This window comes from Maniola jurtina, chromosome 5 (assembly GCF_905333055.1).
Source record: "Maniola jurtina chromosome 5, ilManJurt1.1, whole genome shotgun sequence".
NCBI classification, from domain to species: domain Eukaryota; kingdom Metazoa; phylum Arthropoda; class Insecta; order Lepidoptera; family Nymphalidae; genus Maniola; species Maniola jurtina.
Window position 1 is genome coordinate 2641842 of NC_060033.1, and position 20559 is coordinate 2662400.

General features: G+C 37.1%; 2 protein-coding genes across 2 annotated transcripts in view; both read right to left on the minus strand.

The window, feature by feature from the left end:
- The window catches only part of LOC123865442 (rho guanine nucleotide exchange factor 18), a 53053-nt gene extending 36255 nt beyond the window's left edge, over positions 1-16798 (minus strand). Inside the window, exons 1-7 of the mRNA XM_045906465.1 lie at positions 16389-16798; positions 15435-15490; positions 3000-3109; positions 2184-2300; positions 1244-1364; positions 588-696; positions 163-268 (exon numbers count right to left, since the gene is read on the minus strand). Coding sequence (XP_045762421.1) covers positions 163-268; positions 588-696; positions 1244-1364; positions 2184-2300; positions 3000-3109; positions 15435-15490; positions 16389-16417 — 648 coding nt within the window. The 5' untranslated portion in view covers positions 16418-16798. The remainder of the gene's footprint in view (positions 1-162; positions 269-587; positions 697-1243; positions 1365-2183; positions 2301-2999; positions 3110-15434; positions 15491-16388) is intronic.
- Positions 16799-17933: 1135 nt separating this feature from the next.
- Positions 17934-20346, minus strand: LOC123865452. The gene is made up of 2 exons (XM_045906491.1): positions 19893-20346; positions 17934-19806 (listed from the first exon to the last, which is right to left on the minus strand). The coding sequence occupies exons 1-2, from the start codon at positions 20019-20021 to the stop codon at positions 18223-18225; spliced, it is 1713 nt and encodes a 570-aa protein (XP_045762447.1). The 5' UTR covers positions 20022-20346; the 3' UTR covers positions 17934-18222.
- Positions 20347-20559: the final 213 nt, after the last annotated feature.

A 20559-nucleotide genomic window follows, 5' to 3' on the forward strand; every position in this document is an offset into this window, starting at 1 on the left:
CTGGTTCGGAATGCCGTTCCTACCGAGAAGAACTAGCAAAAAACATCGAATATGTGGTTTGGGAATTACGAAACGATTAATCAATAAAAGAACACACGTGTGATGTATACTGGTAAACTCATAACCAGGGTATCAATTGAGTTGAATGAAAAACTAACTTACAGCAAAATCATTGTCATTCAAGGAATGTGTGGAATGTCGGACTGGTCGCGGCACCTCGCCCTCCGACTCCATCGACGATAGAGACGCGCTGTGCCCGTTGAGGGCGCTGTAAACATATTCACATTATATAAACTGCTCAAACTTGCCCAAAAATAGCTAATAGCTATCATTGCCCCCTGGGGTTTGCTGAAAACTAGGCAGTTTTTGTGCATTGTGACTGCCTAATCTACTATTAAAATTTCTACATGGCTATGTACTTGGGTATTAACTGGGCCAAAGAAAATAATGACTGTGAACTGGCAACCGGTACTATCAAAATTTTAACAACTTTACAGGATTAAGAAAAAACTTGTTTTTTTTTTTCAGCTAAATAGTGATTGTTTACTTTCAACACTCAGTAAAAAAAATCAAGAAGGAAAACTTACCTGCGTTGTCGCTGCGCCTCTGGTACCCGCGCGGTGGGCTCCAGAGCGGCCCACGAACTTCGGCGACCCTCATCGCGACGGTCCCAAAGGCCCCATTGTCGAGATTCACCTAAAAGAAGAATTTTTTATCAGCCCTTTGAATAGCCCTATATCGTTGTTTTGAGGGAACACAGTAGGTGAGAGCTGGTTCCACAATTTGCCAGTGTGTGCACATTTGGCAATTGGTAATTTGCATATCAAATGGCCGAAATATACCAGGCGTACAGGTGACGACGAAGTTTGTGACATCACTTTAAGTACAATATGTACTATCATTTGTATAAACCGCATCGACAAAATTCGTTTGCGCAGAAAAACGCAACCTAACGTCGACTAAAACTGATTATACACTAATGAAATAGAGACCTTATTGATTGACGTTAAGATTTTAAGCACAAAGATAATAGAGGCTCATGCTATGTCGCTCATAATTTTCGTGTACCACACTTGGCGCGTAAGCAACAACTAATAGCGCGTTATGATTAGCCGATACAGTTTCGCGTCATTCAAAAATAAGACTCCTGCGCAGGTACATCGGCGTAACTAATAAAAGTCATAGTACTGTGATCAGAGCATAGTGATCGGCGCATAGGGTTACAATACAAAGATTAGCTCACCGCTGCCTTTGCGACTTTGCGGGTAGAAATCCAAATGTGTTGGCGATGAGCATTCCTGCTCGACCACCCCGTCTTTGCACAGCGAGGGGCATGACGTACTGAGACGACTTGAGCCCGTTGCCTGGAAGCAAAACATTTCTAAAGATATTTGCTATAGCTCATAACTGATGATGATGATGATGATGATGATGCGGGAAGGTAATATTTATCCCCAGTTGACGAATGACTGAGCTCTCGCATCACGATTCACGCCATCACACCCCTTCCCGCCCTGCTCTACTACCGTAGGAATCTACTCAGCTAAGGTCATGCCTTTAGCTACACAATTATGATTTTCCTATATATTACGTATAAGCTTTTAAGTCTGGAACTGCCATCAGATATCCCGGAATGTCAAAGAACTCTTACGGGATTTAAAAGAGAATTCACGCGAAAGAAGTCAAGGGCTACTAACTAACTAGTAAGAATACCTATAAAATCTTTTTTTATTTCCCTATTTATTTTTAGATAACTGAGGGAGAGGGCTGGCTATCCTTAACACAGATGTAAAAATCTAGCTAGGATAGCCAGTCCTTGATCTTGCAACACTCAAAAACAAAGCTATGTTACTAATTACTAATTATCTTACTTTGTCATCAAAAATTTTGTTAACTACCAAATTGTATAATAATCTAGTCTTAGTACATTGTTCAACAGTGTTTAAATTTGTGTGTTGATGTGTTTATGTTTTGCTCAATAAAATTTATTATTATTATTATACAGTTCCCGCAAAATCTTGCATTCTGTCTCTATATCTGTCTGTATGTCTGTATATGAGTAACCCTACCAGCTCAATGAGGTACATTTGACCGCCGCATTCGTTTCACTTTTTGCGAGTTAGGTCCCAAGCTGCCGCTAAGAAACTTCGAATGGATGACGAAATGGATGTTCAAGTACATACCAATAAAGGTAAAGGCGCTGCTCGCATGCGCTGCACCGCCGCATGCAGGCGTCGTAGCTGTTGAAGACTATCGTCGAGCACACCTGGACTATGCGGCGTCACGCTTATGGTGGGCACCTGGAAGACACGGCAAAGTTTAACTTTCAAAATGAAAAATATTGATTTAATATAGGCTAACTTGAGGTTCTTATAATATGTCAAATAATAAATATGTTGGAAAACTGGAATGCAACCCATGATAATATGTCATACAGTGTAGATTTTTTGACACTTTTTTCCTTTCTCCTCTGCAAAGATCACTCTGTCTCCCGCCGCGTACTTACATGAAATTTATTTGTATAAGTTGTATGTGATAAAAGTAAAATAAAACCCAATTTCCAGTTTAAAAGCCTGTGTTTAATTCATCTCTTTAAAATACTACCAGTTCGGAAAAGAGATTCTAATGCTGGCAAGAAACTCCCTCCCTACACAGAATATATGTAGTACCTTATAAGATTAGAAGGATCACCCGGCAAAGACATTTTAAAAATAGTGACACTTGTAACAAAGCAATAAAGAGCAATTCAGTTCGCACAGCGCTGCGGCCTAAGTTTTAATAAACACCTCTCTTTCTATCACATGAACACATATCTCTTATCTATCTCTAATAAGTTAAGCGAGGCCGTCGAAGGGGCGCGCCGCCGTAGATATATTTCTCGGATCACGTGACCAAGTGAGTTCGGTCTGCTCTCACTCAGGCTTAGGCAAATAAGCGATAGGCGTTCATGCGATAGTAAGAGCTGTTATCAAAAGTCAAAGTGTTACAAATACCTGTACCTGTGCCCTGGCGGCGGCCATGGCTGGCGGCGCGGCGCGGGCGGCCACGTGCTCCGTCACTTCGTCCTCGCTGCTGTCCGACCGCGAGTCCGAACTGCCGCCGCCTTCGTCTGCAACCACACATCCATTTCAATACATCATCGTCATAGCCGTTATCAACCCATCGCCTACCCACTATGGCATGGGTCACCTCTCAGAATGCCAAGGATTTAGGTCACAGACCATAATGCTGGCTATGCAGATTGGCAGACTTAACACACTGTTGAAAACATTAAGGGGGACCTCTCAAACATGCAGGTTTCCACAAGATATTTTCCTTCATCAAAAACAAGAAGTCTGAAACCAAAACTTAGGATTGCCAGGACAACGTCAAACCCAGGATAGATGTCAATCGGGAAAGGCGACAAAACAGCGAGAAACATATCACATTACACAAATATTATAAAGGCAAAAGTTTGTGTGTATGTGTGTGTGTTTGTTTCTCCTTCACGCAAAAACAACTAGACCGATTTGCCTGAAATTTAGAATGGAGGTAGATTATACCATGGATTAACGATACTTTTTATCCTGGAAAATCAAAGAGTTCCCACTGGATTTTTAAAAACCTATATCCAGCGAACGAAGTCGCGGGCATCAGCTAGTAACCAATAAATCCATCTTTATTTCCGATCGCATCAAAAGTTCAAAGTTATCAGACGCTATCATGCGGAAAGAGCAACGGAAACGGATATCATCTTCACTCAGCCGTGCTAATAAGCTACAGCGAAGTTATTTTATGTTGGAATAAGGCCCCGTCTCCACCTAAGTGGAGCAAAGAGGAGATGGTTTAGTCGACCAATTTGATGTTTAATACTTAATAATTTTTTCATGACATTTACTAAGAATCTGATTGGTCGACTGAACACATCTCTCCGCTCCGCTTAAGTGGAAACCGGGTATAAGGAGGATAGATATTGACCGAATATAAAAATTTTCGATGTGGTAACTTTTTTAGTTTTAGTAAAAGAAGTTTTCTGATAACATGGTTTTTGATATTGTTGATGCAACTTACACAAAGTCTTCGAAAGAAAGAAAACTTAGGACAAATCACTGTACAGGTACATAGTTAGTTATCTTTAATTAAGTGACGAATCTAAATTAAATAAGTAACTAGTGATAGCCTAATGGTTAAAACTTCAGCCTCATACTCGGGTGGTCTGGGGTACCATTCCGGGCACTTTTTGCAGCTATGTGCATTTTAAACAAATAAATATTGTTTTGAAGGTGTGGCAAAACATCGCGAGGAAACCGGCATGCCTGAGAGTTCGCCATAATGTTCTCAAAGGCATACAGTCAAGTTAGTATACAGGTTTTACAGTCTGCCAATCTACACTCGGCCAGTCTAGTGGGCTATGGCCTAAAACTTCTCATTATCAATAGAGATCCCGGCATGGGTCGAGATGAATTAATCCATAAAATAATGTTATATAATAACAATATTAATACATGACTAAGTAAGTATTATACGAAGAACGTTCAGAACGTAAACTAACAGGCCCAATTATCGCTAATTAAAGCGGAAAACTGATAACGCGTCAATCTCGACCTCGTAATCGACCCTCCAATCCTCGATAATCCACTTATCCTAAGAAAGCTTAGCGAAATTACCGAGACAAATTTATTTACGTAGAGGACGTTATATTATGGCTGTTATAAAGATGGGCCAAAATACCTGTTGGGCAATGAAACGATATTCACCCCAAGCCCAAGCCCTACACCGTATAATGCTAACTTGCAATCTATTGGACAATCGCAACCTCGTCTTGCGACAAGCGGAGTGGTAAGCGTTATGGTATTATAAGTAGAAAGTTCTGGGTTCAATTTCCGGCTGGGGTTAATTTGAGAAAAATTAGCTCAGGTCCAGTGGACGGCTTCGGACGAGGCCGAGGGCTAGTTACAGCACTAATGGCAAAGCTAATTATAAATTTCCAGGAAACGAACTCAGCACCTCCCATTTCAAGACCAAAGCTCTCGACATTGCACAGCGCTTGACAGCTGTGTGCGATAGCAATCACCTCTGATTGGCTGATACTCTCTCACTATTGCTATACTAAAATACATATTATAAAAGCAAAAAATACTATAAAAGCTAATCACAATCATTGAGATTGGCCCAATATGATATCACAACTTTCGTACTAAGGGGGCTGATACAAAGTGGAGTCCAGTCAATCATTGTCATCGTCATTACAACCCAACGCGACCACTACTGAGAACAGATCTCCTCTCAGAATGAGAATAATCCACCATGCAGGCCAAGTGTGAATTGGCAGACGTCAGAGGTGTCTAAGAATCACAATCATCCTGCTCGAACGATTTAATCACATAACTGTCCGTGTACCGTACCAAAACCCCAGGCCAAAACTATCTTCCAAAGATCTAACAGCATTCAACAATAGGTAACAGAACTATGTAGTAAAGGAAAGGTACGAAATGACCCAGATGAGCGAGGCTGCATTTGAATAGTCTACATGAATAAAACTCCTTTGAACCCTTGTCAAGAAGCGATAGCATAAACAAGAGACTGCCAGAGACCTATTCAATGTAATATATGCGATACGTTTGTCTAGAGGCTGTTTCGGTAAGCACAATGTAAAACTAGCTCGCCGTATATACAGAGCTTTTATGTGCTAAAAGCTTTGGTGCTTTGGTGGTTGAACAAATATTGACATAGCATAATAATATGCTTGCCGCTCCGACCTCACATTTTGCACTAAAATTCGTTTTGGAAATCCTTTCTACTAGTACCTATCTATAGTTAGTACCAGTAACTGGCTGAATTCATTCCAACGAGTCGGACTCGCATAGAAGGGTTCCTTTTACCATCGTACAAGAAATACCACATTTATTTATTTTTAAATTTCATGGCGGCCATTTTGAAATTTTTATTATTTGTCGTTTTATTTGCAATAAAAAAACACATTCTGTGAAAATTTCAACTCTCTACCTATTACGGTTCAAGAGATACAGCACGCTGACAAACGGACAGACGGAGATAGGGCCCTAGTGATAGGGTCCCGCTGGCACCCTACGTGTACGGAACCCTGAAAAAGTTTGTGGTCGTCGCAATTTTTTCACCTATAGTACTGACGCGATGTTTGGCAGAGACAGGAAACCGCGAATGAGAATCAAGGTAAAGCAACATCAAAATAAATTCAATTAAACTTGAATAAGAATCGATTCGATACACTTGTTTACATAATTACCCGTGAAGCTAATGAACGTGGTAATACCATTAACAAAATTGACTTTGTAAAGTGTCTATTTAATTAAAAAACATCTGCAGTTCAAGCGCAAAATTTCGTTTAAAACCGCTATGCTGTTGAGAAGAGTGCCTAAATAGGCCAAGGTTTTTCCAGAAAAGGCTTTTGATGTTTCAAACGAAATTAAAGAGCAGACTCTGAAGTAATTGTTGTCTTTTCAGAGTTAAAAGCTAAGGGAAACCCTCGTGTAATTACTAACTTATTCTATTTTAATTTAAGGGTAACTAAATAATAATTTATTAGGTTAGCAACAAAAACCAACCAAGACTTGTGAAAAATGTGGAAACTGAAAAAGAAGCTACCAGGGCACCAGTTTATTTACAGAGCTTCATCCCAAAGTATGGTTAGGTGAACTCATAATTATGTATAATATGACGTCGTCAAATCAAACTAATGGTAGGATAGGCCACATAAGACCCTGAAAAGTTAAGAGGACAGCTTATACAAACCCTTATTTGCAAATTCAATCAGAAACATCTAAACAAGTGTAAATTAAAAATTTATAACACCCCCGACGATCCAAAGTATTTGAGTTTTCCAAAACATCATTTTCAAATAAATAATCATATATTAGGCAACGTCCATCTTGACAGCTTGACATTTGTCTATTGACATAATATTATGAACCTAACGGTTATCTAACCTTCTTTTCTACAAGAAAACTAGAAAAGAGCTGATATCTCTTAAACGGCTGAACCAATTTTTTTAGATTATAGCTAAGAACACTCTCGATCAAGCCACCTTTCAAACAAAAAAAACTAAATTAAAATCGGTTCAATCGTTTAGGCGCTACGATGCCACAGACAGATACACAGATACACAGATACACAGATACACAGACACACAGATACACAGATACACACGTCAAACTTATAACACCCCTCTTTTTGGGTCGGGGGTTAATAAACCCAGGCAACCTAGTCTTTGCTTTGGGTGTACGAAAATTTGAAGAAAGTAGCTTACGTTCTAATCTACCAGGCAAACATGTATTAGAAAGAAATTCATCTTCAAATTAATAAATAATTAATTAAAACATTTCACAAGCTTCGCGTAGTTACAAGCAATGCGCTGGTTTAATAAGTACATTCTACATTGTAATGAAAATTACAAGACTGCAACCTTTCGTCAGATTGTTCTCAAGATAAATCCATTTTCTTATGGGAACGTAATGGGAATCTTGCAACACGATCTACGCTATTGCGTTTCGTCTAGGTTTCAATGCAGTCGGTGGAGCATGTTCGGGTATAAACTAAGCTATTTGGTGCAGTGGTGTTCCCCAAGGGAAAACTATGGCACGGACTTATTTAAACGAGATAAAAATAAACTTTACGCTAAAATGAGAACATTTACTCGGGCTAGATATTCCCTTTATGTGGTGACTATATGAAGACTGATTACCTAACGAATAAAACAGCACATTATTTCGAAACTTCTGATTTATTGCAAACCAATTATTGCAATCTAGTTGTTCGTAGAGTTTGTCCAACTGTCCTTAAAACTCTCATAGAACTTATAGATTTATAAACACAAGTGTAAATTAAATATTTATAACACCCCCGACGATCCAAAGTATTTGAGTTTCCCAAAACGTCATTTTCAAATAAATAATTATGTATTTAGGCAACGTCCATCTTGACAGCTACTAACTATATAACTATAACTAAAATAACTAACGGTTATCTAATCTTCTTTTCTACAAGAAAACTAGAAAAGAGCTGATAACTCTTAAACGGCTGAACCAATTTTTTTAGATTATAGCTAAGAACACTCTCGATCAAGCCACCTTTCAAACAAAAAAAACTAAATTAAAATCGGTTCATTCGTTTAGGCGCTACGATGCCACAGACAGATACACAGATACACAGATACACAGACACACAGATACACAGATACACACGTCAAACTTATAACACCCCTCTTTTTGGGTCGGGGGTTAAAAATGTTCGGTCGTTTTAGAATAGTCTCTATGATTTTTGTAAAAAGTAGTACATATAAGTAACACCTACATGATATCAGGTAATAATGTGTACCGTTTACCTATTTCAAATAATTAAACAAGTAATAAAAAAAATTACAAAAAACACGACTACCAAAAATAAACTAAGAGGTAAAAAAAATCACATTTGAAAATGGCGCCATACAACAGCCATAATATTTAATTTTTACAAAAATGCTATAACCAGTTTCACTCGGAATAGGTAGGCAAGGATTCTATCGATACTCCATGCATCTAAAGTTAAATTTTACTGTAAAATTTTAGCACGATTTGCGGAAGAAGGTCGAAATATATTTTTCATAGCTCGTGTATAAAACTGAGTCGACCTCGACTCCCCCGGGACCGGCAGCCTCCCGGAAGCAGATAAAGATAACCTCATGCGGTATTCGCGTTGCAGTTTTAATTTCCTTCCTACACTAGTTACTACCTTCGCTGTTATGACGGTGGTCGGTGTAACCTAGTTCTTAGGTGTTTTCAACGTGATTTACGATATATTTTGCATTACGTGTCTGTTTTTTAACCGACTTCAAAAAAGGACGAGGTTCTCAATTCGTCGGAATCTTTGTTTTTTCATCCTCTGCTAGTCATTGCAGGTCCTGTAAACACCGACGTTGACGACTACAGCTCGGCTAGTTACTATATTCCTTTCCTAATGACAAGAGAAGGTTGAAACTTATTATTGCCGCGACTTCGTCCACGTGGATTTAGACACTAAAATTCTAGATAAACAGAATTCCATCTCAAATTATTTTTAAGTAAGGGTAACTAAGAACCTACGATAGAAAAAACCTATTAAATATGCAAGTTTTGTACTCGAACGGTGCCAACGCGACGGAACCCTAATTACTAAGCCCTGCGCTTTCCGTCTGTCTGTCAACGGGCTGTATCTCGTGAAACGTGCATACGTAGACTTGAAATTTTCACAAGATGTGTGTTTCTATTGCCGCTATTACAACAAATAGTAAAAATTTAAAAATGGCCGCCATGAAAATTAAAAATATTAATAAGAAGTAATTCTTATACGTTGGCGCGGAACCCTTCGTGTGCGAGTCCGATCGATCTTTAAGTTTTAGCTGTGCGTCGATAATGTAAGTCAGTTAGTTTCTCATAACTGACTTACATTAGTCATTACATTAGTTAGTTTTAGTCAGAGAAATTAAACAATATGCTTCAAGAACATCCCCCAAAGCTGAATTTTAGTATGAACCTTGAAACTTGATATATTTTTCATAAGCTTGAGAGTCGACCTCGATTCCTCCGGGACCGGTAGCTCCCCCGGAAGCAGCTAACCTCATGCGGCATCCGCGCCGCAGTTTCAATTTCCTCCCCTTTTGCCTCTATTGTAGTGTAATATCCAATGAGGAGGGTGGTGTGGCCTAGTTTTTTTAGGATTCCGTACCTCAAAAGGAAAAACGGAACCCTTTTAAGATCGTAACAAAATATTTTAACATATTTATGTGCAACGCTGCAAGTTAGTGACAACAGCGCATCTATATGTGATTTAGTAAATTAATTTTTTCGTGAACACATTTTTTTTTGTGATCCACAAATTCACTGTTTTCGAATTTATTTTTTTACTTGTGCTATAAAACTTACCTACCTACCTTTCATGATTCTAGGTCAACGGGAAGTATTCTATAGGTTTTCTTGGCAGACCGTGCCGGACGGACGGACAGACAGACACAGACAGGCAACAAAGTGATCCTATAAGAGTTCTGTTTTTCCTTTTGAGGTATGGAACTCTAAAAATCCCAAAAACACAGCGCGTGCAGCGAAAGAAAGAAAAATTCAATGCCAGTATTTTACCAATAATTGTGTTGATAGAAAGCGCTAACAGTTACTAATACGTAGGTACGAACTCATAGGACGCGAGGTCTCAGTTCGGGGCGAACCACTAAAATCAATAAATATACAAAATAAATAAAAAACTATAGACTATAAAAACCAAAAACTGCAATTAGTTCCATCGTCATGTAAAAAAGGTAATTACTATCAGAAGTATTGATGAGATTAATTTTCTCTTCATGAGATTCATTTAGTAAATTATTATTATTGACCCGCTGAACTTGCATGTATCCTAAAGACCCATCTCACAACCAAAATGGTCATAATATAAAGCATTTTAAATGTCACATTACGTAATCCAAGCACAAAGGCGCAACAAGTAAACGAAAGCTCACCAAACTCTACAAGTATTGTACTATGTACGTACCTCACCAGTTGCAGTGGCACTACATCTTACAAGTAGGCGGCCACTAATTCAATTACCTTACAGCACACAAAAGAGTACGCATTTAGAGCAAAACACACATCGCGATAAACAAAAACAAATAAAAAAATCACGGGTAGTTTAATTAAAAAATCAAACAGAAAACGCGTTCGATTTTTGAATAATCATTTGTGTTCTTTTATTTAAAGGATACGCGTGTAGAATTCGGAATTCGGAGTAATATTTTGACAGTGGCCGCCGAGGCAGCTGCCTAGCCTTTGTAACAGGGCTGGATTTCTGGCGCATGCGCGAAATCGATCCAGCCATACCAGTCTAGGTTCAACTATTCACCAGCCTCAGTAACCCGAGAGATATGGTTTGATATGGTCATGAGGGTTACTTAAATGGGAAATCCACTGTTTATGCCTTATGAAAAATTCAGGGCAATGAATGTCGAGCGACGAGCACAAGGTTACACTTTCAATAGACGATAGATAGTTTGCGGAAGCTTTTGCAAAGTAGCTTTTACTGGCTCGTTTTATTTACCAGGTTTGGTAGAGGTTTCAAAATTTTACGATTCGCGAATTTTGAGATGAAAAAATAGATTTCGACCATATTTATCTTTACAGCTAGTCGCTAGGTTATGAACGAGGAGTCTGGTCTGCCGATGTTTTCGGCTATTCGGGAGACTTTTGTACGGGGTGTTTTAGCCCCTCGTAAGCGTTATTCGTCGCAGTTGTAGTTAAGCGATCCATTTCGACGGGCAAAAAGATGCACCTCGAAGGCTGTCTCTCGTCTGTCAGCTTTTTTTATCTGTAAGAGGAAAAATCCCTAACGGACTTCTGTCTGTCGACAGGGTGTGTCTACACTCACGGACTTAAAGAACCTCCCCCTCTATGAGATCAGCACGGAACCGTACTAGGTACATTACTTCGTTTAAATAAGCTATCGTGGCAAAAATTCGGTTAGAAGAAAATAACTATCAGTTGCTTATTTAAGCATATTAAGCAGGACAGATGCGGAAGGCTGGCTTCAGTTCATGATATATTGAGAAACGGCACGTATTATAGCCATCGATTTTACCGATTACGAATCAGCGTCGGCCTACATTTAATAAAATCGCACGTAATATCGTCCCGAGCAGACCGAGAACAAAATAGGATAATACATCGTTAATTTTCTCACACACTCGATGTTTCAGTAATGGATTGTGATATTAACGTTCCCTTTCCCATAACACCAGCATAGGTACTGCCGGCACAACATTTGAAAAACATGATTACCTAAAGAAAAAAAAGTATTTTAATCAGATCTATAACCACACCGTCTTGTCAGCTCTTTAAAATATAAATTTTCAAATCGCAACAGCCGGGCATTGAAAGAGGGCTCTCTCCGTCACTCGTTTCATACAATCGTAGTTCCAATTTCATTTGAATATTAAGCAACCAAAGTCCATGAAATTTTGCAGACATATTCTAGAAACTAATATCTATGTCTGTGGTTTTCCAGATTTCTGTTAAAATATTCGGTTTCAACGTTACGCGGTCTTAAAAATTTTCATACAAATCTTTGAGCCCCTGTAATTTTAAAACTACATATTTTTAGAAAAATCTAAAACACCACAGACACAGATATTAGTTTCTAGAATATGTCTGCAAAATTTCATGGACTTTGGTTGCTTAATATTCAAATGAAATTGGAACTACGATTGAATGAAACGAGTGACGGAGAGAGCCCTGTTAAAAAGCCACAGCGCTGCGCAAGAGAGGTTACCTTTTATTTATTTGTAATCAAAGAAATGCTATCAGTTTTAACGAGAGATTGCCATCTGCCATCTGACCTCATATCGTTAAGCGTGAACCTTTAACGTAATAGGGCAATGATAAAGTCCGGTCATGTGACATGTCATTATTTTCCATCTATAACGATTATCATCAGATATAATTGATTGGGAGTGTGATTGACAGCCCTGTTAAGACGGGCGAAACACATTACGAAAACGCATCCAAAGTGCGCTAGCCAAAATGCTAAGGCATTTTGTCTAAAGCCTGAATAACAATGGAGGATCATTAAGTGGTTGATACACAACTGATTGTGATCTAGCATTTGATTTCGTTAGCGTCAAATCTAAATGTTTGATCATATCACGTTTTCCTGTTCAAAAAAGTTTTATGGTTGTTTTGTAGCCGTCGGTCGTCGGCAACTTTGGAGTGTTTAATTAATCCAAGTCATCAACCGATCAACCCACGAGGGTTGATCGCCGCCACTAATCGATAGACGTCCACTGGATGCAGCTTATATAAGGCGACTCCCTGCCATTTCTTTAATGTAATTACAAGGCTGAGATTGTTATGGGGTCTTCTCCGGCTTGGGCGCCTTTGGAACCCTCGTAGTTTTAAATAGGTTTTAAGTTTATGTAATTAAATATCACCACTACACCATCTTACAAATCTAACAATTCTGACTATCAAAAGGTGTACAATAGGTACTACTTTGAATAAATGATTTTGAGTTTGAGTTCATCTGGCTATCTTGGAAAGAGTCCACCAATACGGCGCTCTTCGGAGCGAGGTTTTTGGGACAATGGAATGTGCGAGATGAATGAAGAATGAAGAAGAAAAATGTTTTTTTATTAAAGTGTAACCTTAAGAAATATGATTTCCTGGTCGTTAGCAGTAATTAAGCGTAACCAACACGTATCCATGTAGTTTTTAATAACAAAGTTTTCTAATGGAGAGAAATCTGCGATGAAGGTCAAAAACGTTTACTAATGTTACAAATTAATTAGATCAGATACCTAACTGATAAGACACTTGTATTCGACTGTATCGATTTATTGATCCAACAGATTCGGCATTATATCGGTTTGAGCCAGCAAATTCATCATCTTAAATACTGGAAACTGGAAAGTTTGAAACAAAGCAAGCCTTCTAACTTCCGCGTCCCATTAAGGATGTATCAAAAGGTACAAATCCTTTCACGATTTATGGTATACTACAATTGTGCTGAGCGATATAAGGACATAAGACTTATATGGACCGTTTGGTGGCAAAGCTTTGTCCGCTTATACATATACAATCAACAAGTAGGTAAGTGAAAGAGGGACACATAGAGAGGTTATATTTCGCTCTCATTAACTACTATGTATTTAATAACTAAGTACTTAGTTCGGAAAGCTCTTCTTCTGTCCAGTGTTTCTTTTCCGCATTTACACGTAGCCACGTCCGTTCTAAATGACCCGAAAGAACCCTTTTTAACCGACTTTGAAGAAAGGAGGAGGTTCTCATTTCGTCTGAATCTTTTTTTCGACAGGCAAAATGTTACAATATGTAGCAAATCATTATTTAGAAAATACTTAAACATAATTTAGCAAATAATAATTAATCACTTAGCAAAAAATTTAACAATACAAAAGTGGTTTTCAAAATTATTTTACAAAGTCTAAGGTCAGTTATAACCGAGCCGGCACGCACCGCAAATTTTCGGAGTTATGTACGTTTTAAGCATTTAAATATTACTTGCTTTAACAGTAAAGGAAAAGATCGTTAGGAAACCTGCATTCCTGAAGGTGCATCTACATAGGCTGGTGGAATGTGTGGATGCACCATGAGAGTGGTCTACAATGTTCTCAAAGGTGTGTGAAGTCTTACGAACCGCACTTGGCCAACGTGGTGAACAATTACCAAACCCTTCTCATTCTGAGCGGAGACCTATTGCCAGTAGTGAACCACACGGCATTGATGATGATGAAGGTCATTCAATAATCTAGTCTCAAAAAATCTAAGTCGTATCGTAAAGATCGCACTAGCCGGCATTTAGATACTGGCATTGAGTGTGTCCATCGAGTGTCAGAGGTTTGATAAATGAGGCATTTCAGGAATGTTAGCTCTATTGTTTCATTACCAACCTATTGACTTACCAGTACATCTGTTTGTTTGAATGGAATAAAATGATATTATTTATTGTTTCGTATGTATGTATGATGACGTAATCAGTTTAAATATAGAATTGAGTACTGAATTTCTGAAAATCTAAATTATGGCTAAAGGCCGATTTACACCAATTGCGTACACGTGACACGTGCGTAGTGACGCGTGACCCCTAACACACTGGGTTACGTATACGTCCACGCTTTACGCAAGCGGTGTGACATGTTTCATACAGTTCCATACATTACAACGCAATGGTACGCGCTATGTCTACGCTTACGCAGCCTGTGTGAACTAGCTATTAATCTTAGTATGAGATTTTACATCTCACAATCATTGATGAAATTCGAGTTGAAACACAAAAATCGATCAAGTGTGACTCGGACTCACACACAAGGGGTTTTATACCAGTTTTTAGTATCTTTATCGTTATAGCAGCAATAGAAATACACATTCTGTGAAAATTTCAGAACTCTACCTATTATGGTGCACGAGATACAGCCAGCTGACAGATGTCTTAGTAATAGGGTCCCGTGGGTCATCCTTAAATCAAAATAATAAGATCCTTGATTTGAAGTCAAAAATTCAATACCACTGAATTTTGCAGCATTTTTTGCAGGCACTTATCAGGTGTATAGACAAATTTCAGCTTTAAAACAAGGCAATTAAGATCTGGTTTATCGTAACACTGAAGTGTTTCGATGCTTAAATACTATCAACATTAGTAAATTATAAAATCAACATACTGGAGTGTAACAAGACTTATTATCTGACTTATTATCATATTACTGCCTTGCTCTAATGCATGAACGCAGCGGCCATCTAGGAAAACATTTATGGTACATTCTGTGAAAGCTACTCTATTTCTAGCCAGGAAAATGCTGCTGTAACTGGTGATCACAACTATAGGTAATTTAAAAAAAAATATTGGCGGCGATCAAATGAAGGTAGAGAAAGAAGAATTTAAGTGAAATTTTAATAAAAATCATAATTATTTACCTGAAGATATGATTCCCACATTTTCTTTTGATGGCACATTCATTGTCACACTAAAGCTGAAAAAAAAATTAATACTTATTTAATGAACAAGTATTTTATACTAGTCTTAAAATTGTTAAATAACTAATTCACCCTTGGTTTATTAACAGCATGTATTTGAGTCTGTAGCCATTTTGAAAGTTTGCAAAACTTTGCAGTTTGAGAAAATCATTAACTTTTAAGTACTACTTTTACTTTCTCACATAAAGAAGTTAAAAATGAGAGACATAAATGATTAGACCTGACTGACTGACTGGATTCTTCAAGTTAGTCTACACATACATTAAGGCTGATAATTCTGCTGTGCACACAATTTCTAAACTAAATTGACATGTCTAAATGCAGTACTATCATTTTCCAGAAGGAGCAATTTGTAAGCTTATGGCGGTAGCGATACATTTCAACATATCCTTGTTCTTTGATCATGCCACAGTGAGGCAACAGATTAGTGTGATTTTTTGCATGGATATACTTAGTTAAAGACCTGGAAAGTGACATGACTGTGACGACAATGTTATATTCTGATAATACTTAGATTTCGTGAAAGAGGATATGCATATAAAAGTGAGTGGAAGAAGAAGACATGTTGATGAAGATGAATTAATAGTGCTTACTTTAAAAGTGAATTTATGTGACATGTAGAAATGGTTTTATGTAATATGTTAGGTATTTATGTGTAAATGATTAAATAATCGTATTACTGATATATTGTTATTTTACAAGGCACTTTCTATACAAGCCCAGTAAATGTAATTTAAGCTGATAAAAAATCCAACACTATCTGTGTTTGAAGATAACAACTATTTAAAGCATTAAAAGTTAAGGTTACTCTTAAATTTACAAGTATAGTTCTTCAAAGGTTAAACAAAATAAAAAGTTTAGTATTTATATTTTCGTTGTAAAAATATTCACAACTTACTGGTTTCGAAGATGTGGTGAACCATAAGTCACCAATTTAACACATCACATTAAAACTCGAATGAAAAATTTACACAAGGTGTTTACTTGATATTTTCTCAGTAGTACAGTTAGCCGGAAAGTTTTAAACAATGGGATCTAATTTTAATGCGAAAATACACTTTCACATTGGGCAAACCGATCCACATACGAGTAGCCACCTACACAAAACAATAAACAGTTATTCAACACGAAACATGACAAAAAACTTCACTTAAACTACTTTTCATGTTGTTTTTTCGAATCCTATCAACATAACTCTTAATCCTACGCTACAAACACTTAAGATCATCACTTTACAAGTTAGTTTTGAACGTTTTAATTGTTTTACAAACTTCTCAAAACTTTACAAATGTCGACGACTTCAATTCATTTCCACAATTTGACTGACTGACAGTGTTACCAAACCAAATAAAAATCCCTAATTTAGTAGTAAATGTAGTTGGGTTTCGAGTACTTCAAGAACATTTAGATTGGCAACGAACATTTTTTTATAAGTCAGTCAGTGGTCTAACTAAAATCTATTAGGTTTTGTTGGGACATTTTGTAAATACCATACATTATTTGAGGGTGCAAATTGGGAATTAAACAAACTTAGGTGCAAATTAATAATATCCACAAATATTTTTTTAGTTATGGCAAGTACACAATTTTGTTGGGACTTCGTCTGTGTTGGCCGTTGCTGACGCGCGTGTTGTGCCTTTTTGGAATGTTTTTTGTTAAAAGTGGCCGGTTTTTGTGTTTCACTGGTGTTATTTGATTGTGGAACTGACTGGGGAGCGCAGGGACGCCGCGTGTGTTTCGGCGAGCGCCGGCACATATGAAGTCCATACTTATATAGTTTCCCTAACTTGTAAATAACTAACTATAACTAATCTTTGCAAAGCCAAACGAGAGAAGAAAAAAAAATTATTCCTGTCATACACAGATAATAATTTATAAAAATAAAGCATAAAGTACCTTTTGGCACTTGGGCACTTGAATGAGATTGGCAGGCGGGCGTTGTTCAAAAAATAAAAAATATGTAATCACTACGTTATATAGTTCGTTAGTTTTAGAGCAAATAAAATTTCCTAATTTTGGAAAATATGTTGAAAATGTCATTGATAAGCCATGGATTGCAAATCCTATTTTGTTTACATGCTCAAAATATACTACAGTTAGTTACGTATTATAAATAGATACAGACATTCATGCTGTATCGTGAAAACCCCAGTGAATTTCATATTTTTTACTTAGCAACATTACCTACAAGGGCAGTGTGACACTTCACAAGATGGCGGCGTTAGTTCCGATTTTGGCCACGCGCCAAAAGATCCTTGTCATTGTCACACTGTATTTTAAGATTCAAGAATTACCTACCTATCTCAAACAGTCCCGGGTTCGATCCGGCTAGTTAGTCAGGGCAAAAGATTTTGAATCTTTCTGTCTATAAATGAGGCATGGAATCAACATTTGGGCTAAGTGCCAAAATACATTTTGATGATAAATAAAATAAAACTGTATTTATTATGGATCAACATTTATTAAGACACATTATTATGTGCAAATGATTACAAATAATACTGTTTATTCACACACCTGTTAAGTATACTAATTTAAAAAACATTTATTTCAAAAAAGACATTATTTAAAAACTAATTTAGAAATGGGTCAAAATGCAAGGTTTTTGTAATTTATAAGGACTTAAGTGCCAATACAGTTTTATTATCATTGGGGCTAAGTGCCATATTAGAATTTTTTTTGTTTATGTTTGTTTTAATTAATAAATGCAATTTTTCCAGGTTTTTTTTTAATGATCAGCACACAAATTCCTGTAGAATTCTTGGCAGTTGTCTGGCAAGTATTCGATCATACTTTCTAGATCCCTCATTTTTTCTTTGCTTATTGTGTTGTGAGTCAAAAGTCTATGTAACTCCACATTTTTTAAATCTGAAATAGATTTTCCTCTTTTGAAAACATTAACTACCTTCCATGGTTCTATGTCTGTGAAATTTTGTTTTATGAGAACTTCACCTGGCTTATCTTTCGTTACTAGCAACCTTGATGCTGTTGAAATATTCAACTTTTTTGTCACAATTATGTCATCTGCAGCAGCTTGGAAGTTGAAAAAACATTCACTTGTCATATCAAGAACTTGGAAAGGTTGTGATGTATTTTTCGCACCGGTAATCACTTTTTTTAGGTCTTCAGGAACATAACTTTTCATAACCTTTTTTCTTTTTTCTATAATTCCGAAATCCCTGTCGCACTGTAAGAAACTGTGGCCTGTTATAAGAAATTTTTGTTCGATTGATTGGAAGTGACCATTTGCTACTAAAAACATCAATAGGAACAGAATCATTCTGTTTTTATTTTGGCCGGCACAGTTATCGCACCAAATTATCAGATGGTCTTTGTTTGTATTTCTTTTATTTACAAAACTCAAAAGGCATGATGCTATTTCATTGCCTCCTCTGCTACAGATTCCTTCGTGCCAAAGACACATGTAAGAGTTCCCAATATCAGCTACATTGATGCACAAGTTATAACAGCTAAGCTGGCGTTTGTAGAACATTTCTGAGTGTGTTAATGTAGGTACAAACAGCACCTGCTGAAGATCAATGGCTATTGTCATAGTATTGCTGCCTGGCAGTTGAGATTGCTCCCTATCTGTGGCCATAATCTGCCGAGATGATTCAGCTTTTCGATGATGTAATTCCAAAGTAGCTTTTGCGGACCGACTTTGTGCATTTTGAGATCGCACTACTGCAGATAAGCGATCACAAACTTTACACGTATCTGTTCTGGGCCTCTTGAACTTTAAATCAGGAAAATATCTCCGAAATACTTTTCTGTAAAATTTATATGTTACTTGTTTACCAGGGTGCAGTTCATTAAAGGCTTTATAACATCTATGTATGTTTAAATCAGGGCTAAGGTATTCTTTTGTGCTTTTTGCTCTTGTGTAATGGCTTTCATCCCTGGGGAACATATTAATATGTTCTTTAACTCTAAGCACATCCTCTTCCGTATACTTTAAACTTTTATGTGAAGTTCTATTATCACGAAAAGACGTATCACCATGTTTTTTTTTGTTTATCAATGTCTCTATTTCTTTTTTAGTAATTGCAAAAATGTCTGAAAATGTTTTCTTGCATACTGGTATTAGTGTACCATCACCTTTAGGCACAACATATGTAATGGTCGTTTGTCGTCTGCTATCAGATGGTACGGTATAATTACCATGTCGACGACGCTTAATATTATGCAATTGAAGCAAACCCATCAAATACGTTCTCTGTGTTTTTAAGTCTTCACGGTAGAACTTTTCAAATAAACTCAACTTCATGTCATGATCTAATTTGTGGCACTGATTTTTACATTTGCATATTTTCTGTAACATAAATATTTATTTAGCGTTGTTGTAAAATCAACTCAAAATGAAACAATAATAAACTACATGGTTACTGAGATACTAACCTCCATAGTCGGTGGCATTTTCGCCGGTATCACTTTTCCTTTCCTGTTCATATAACTTTTTCCCTGTACCTTCAACGATTTTCTTATTATAGTTTTATTTTTTGTTCTTTGTTTTGTGTTATCGTCCATTTTGAGATGCAAATTATTTCAAAGAAACAATAACGCCCATGAAATGACCATTGAACGAATCAACGAATGTTATTTTGACAATTTTGACATTGACATTTCTATGATCGGATACACGCACGACCCATTTGTAAAGAAACAACATTTGGCACTTACTCGTAACGCCATCTACCAAAAACTCTCAAAACTACAATAAATTTTACTGGGCACTTTGCACCTTTGTAACGGAATGGCTAACTAATGTAGCACATTTGACAGGCAAAATTCCAACTTTGATTTTTTTGGCACTTAACCCAAATGTTGATTCCATGCCTCAAATATATTTATTACTTATCTACTCATTTATTACGTATTTATTACGTATTTCTGACTTATCTACTCAACTAATCCACACTAATATTACCTCTAAATGACAAAGTGCTCGTCTGTCTGTAATCTTTTCACGTTTCATCCGTAAATCGATTTTGATCTTTGGTACACAGCTTGAATCCCGAGAACTGACATAGGTTACTTTTTATCCCGGAAAATCAGTGTTCCCACG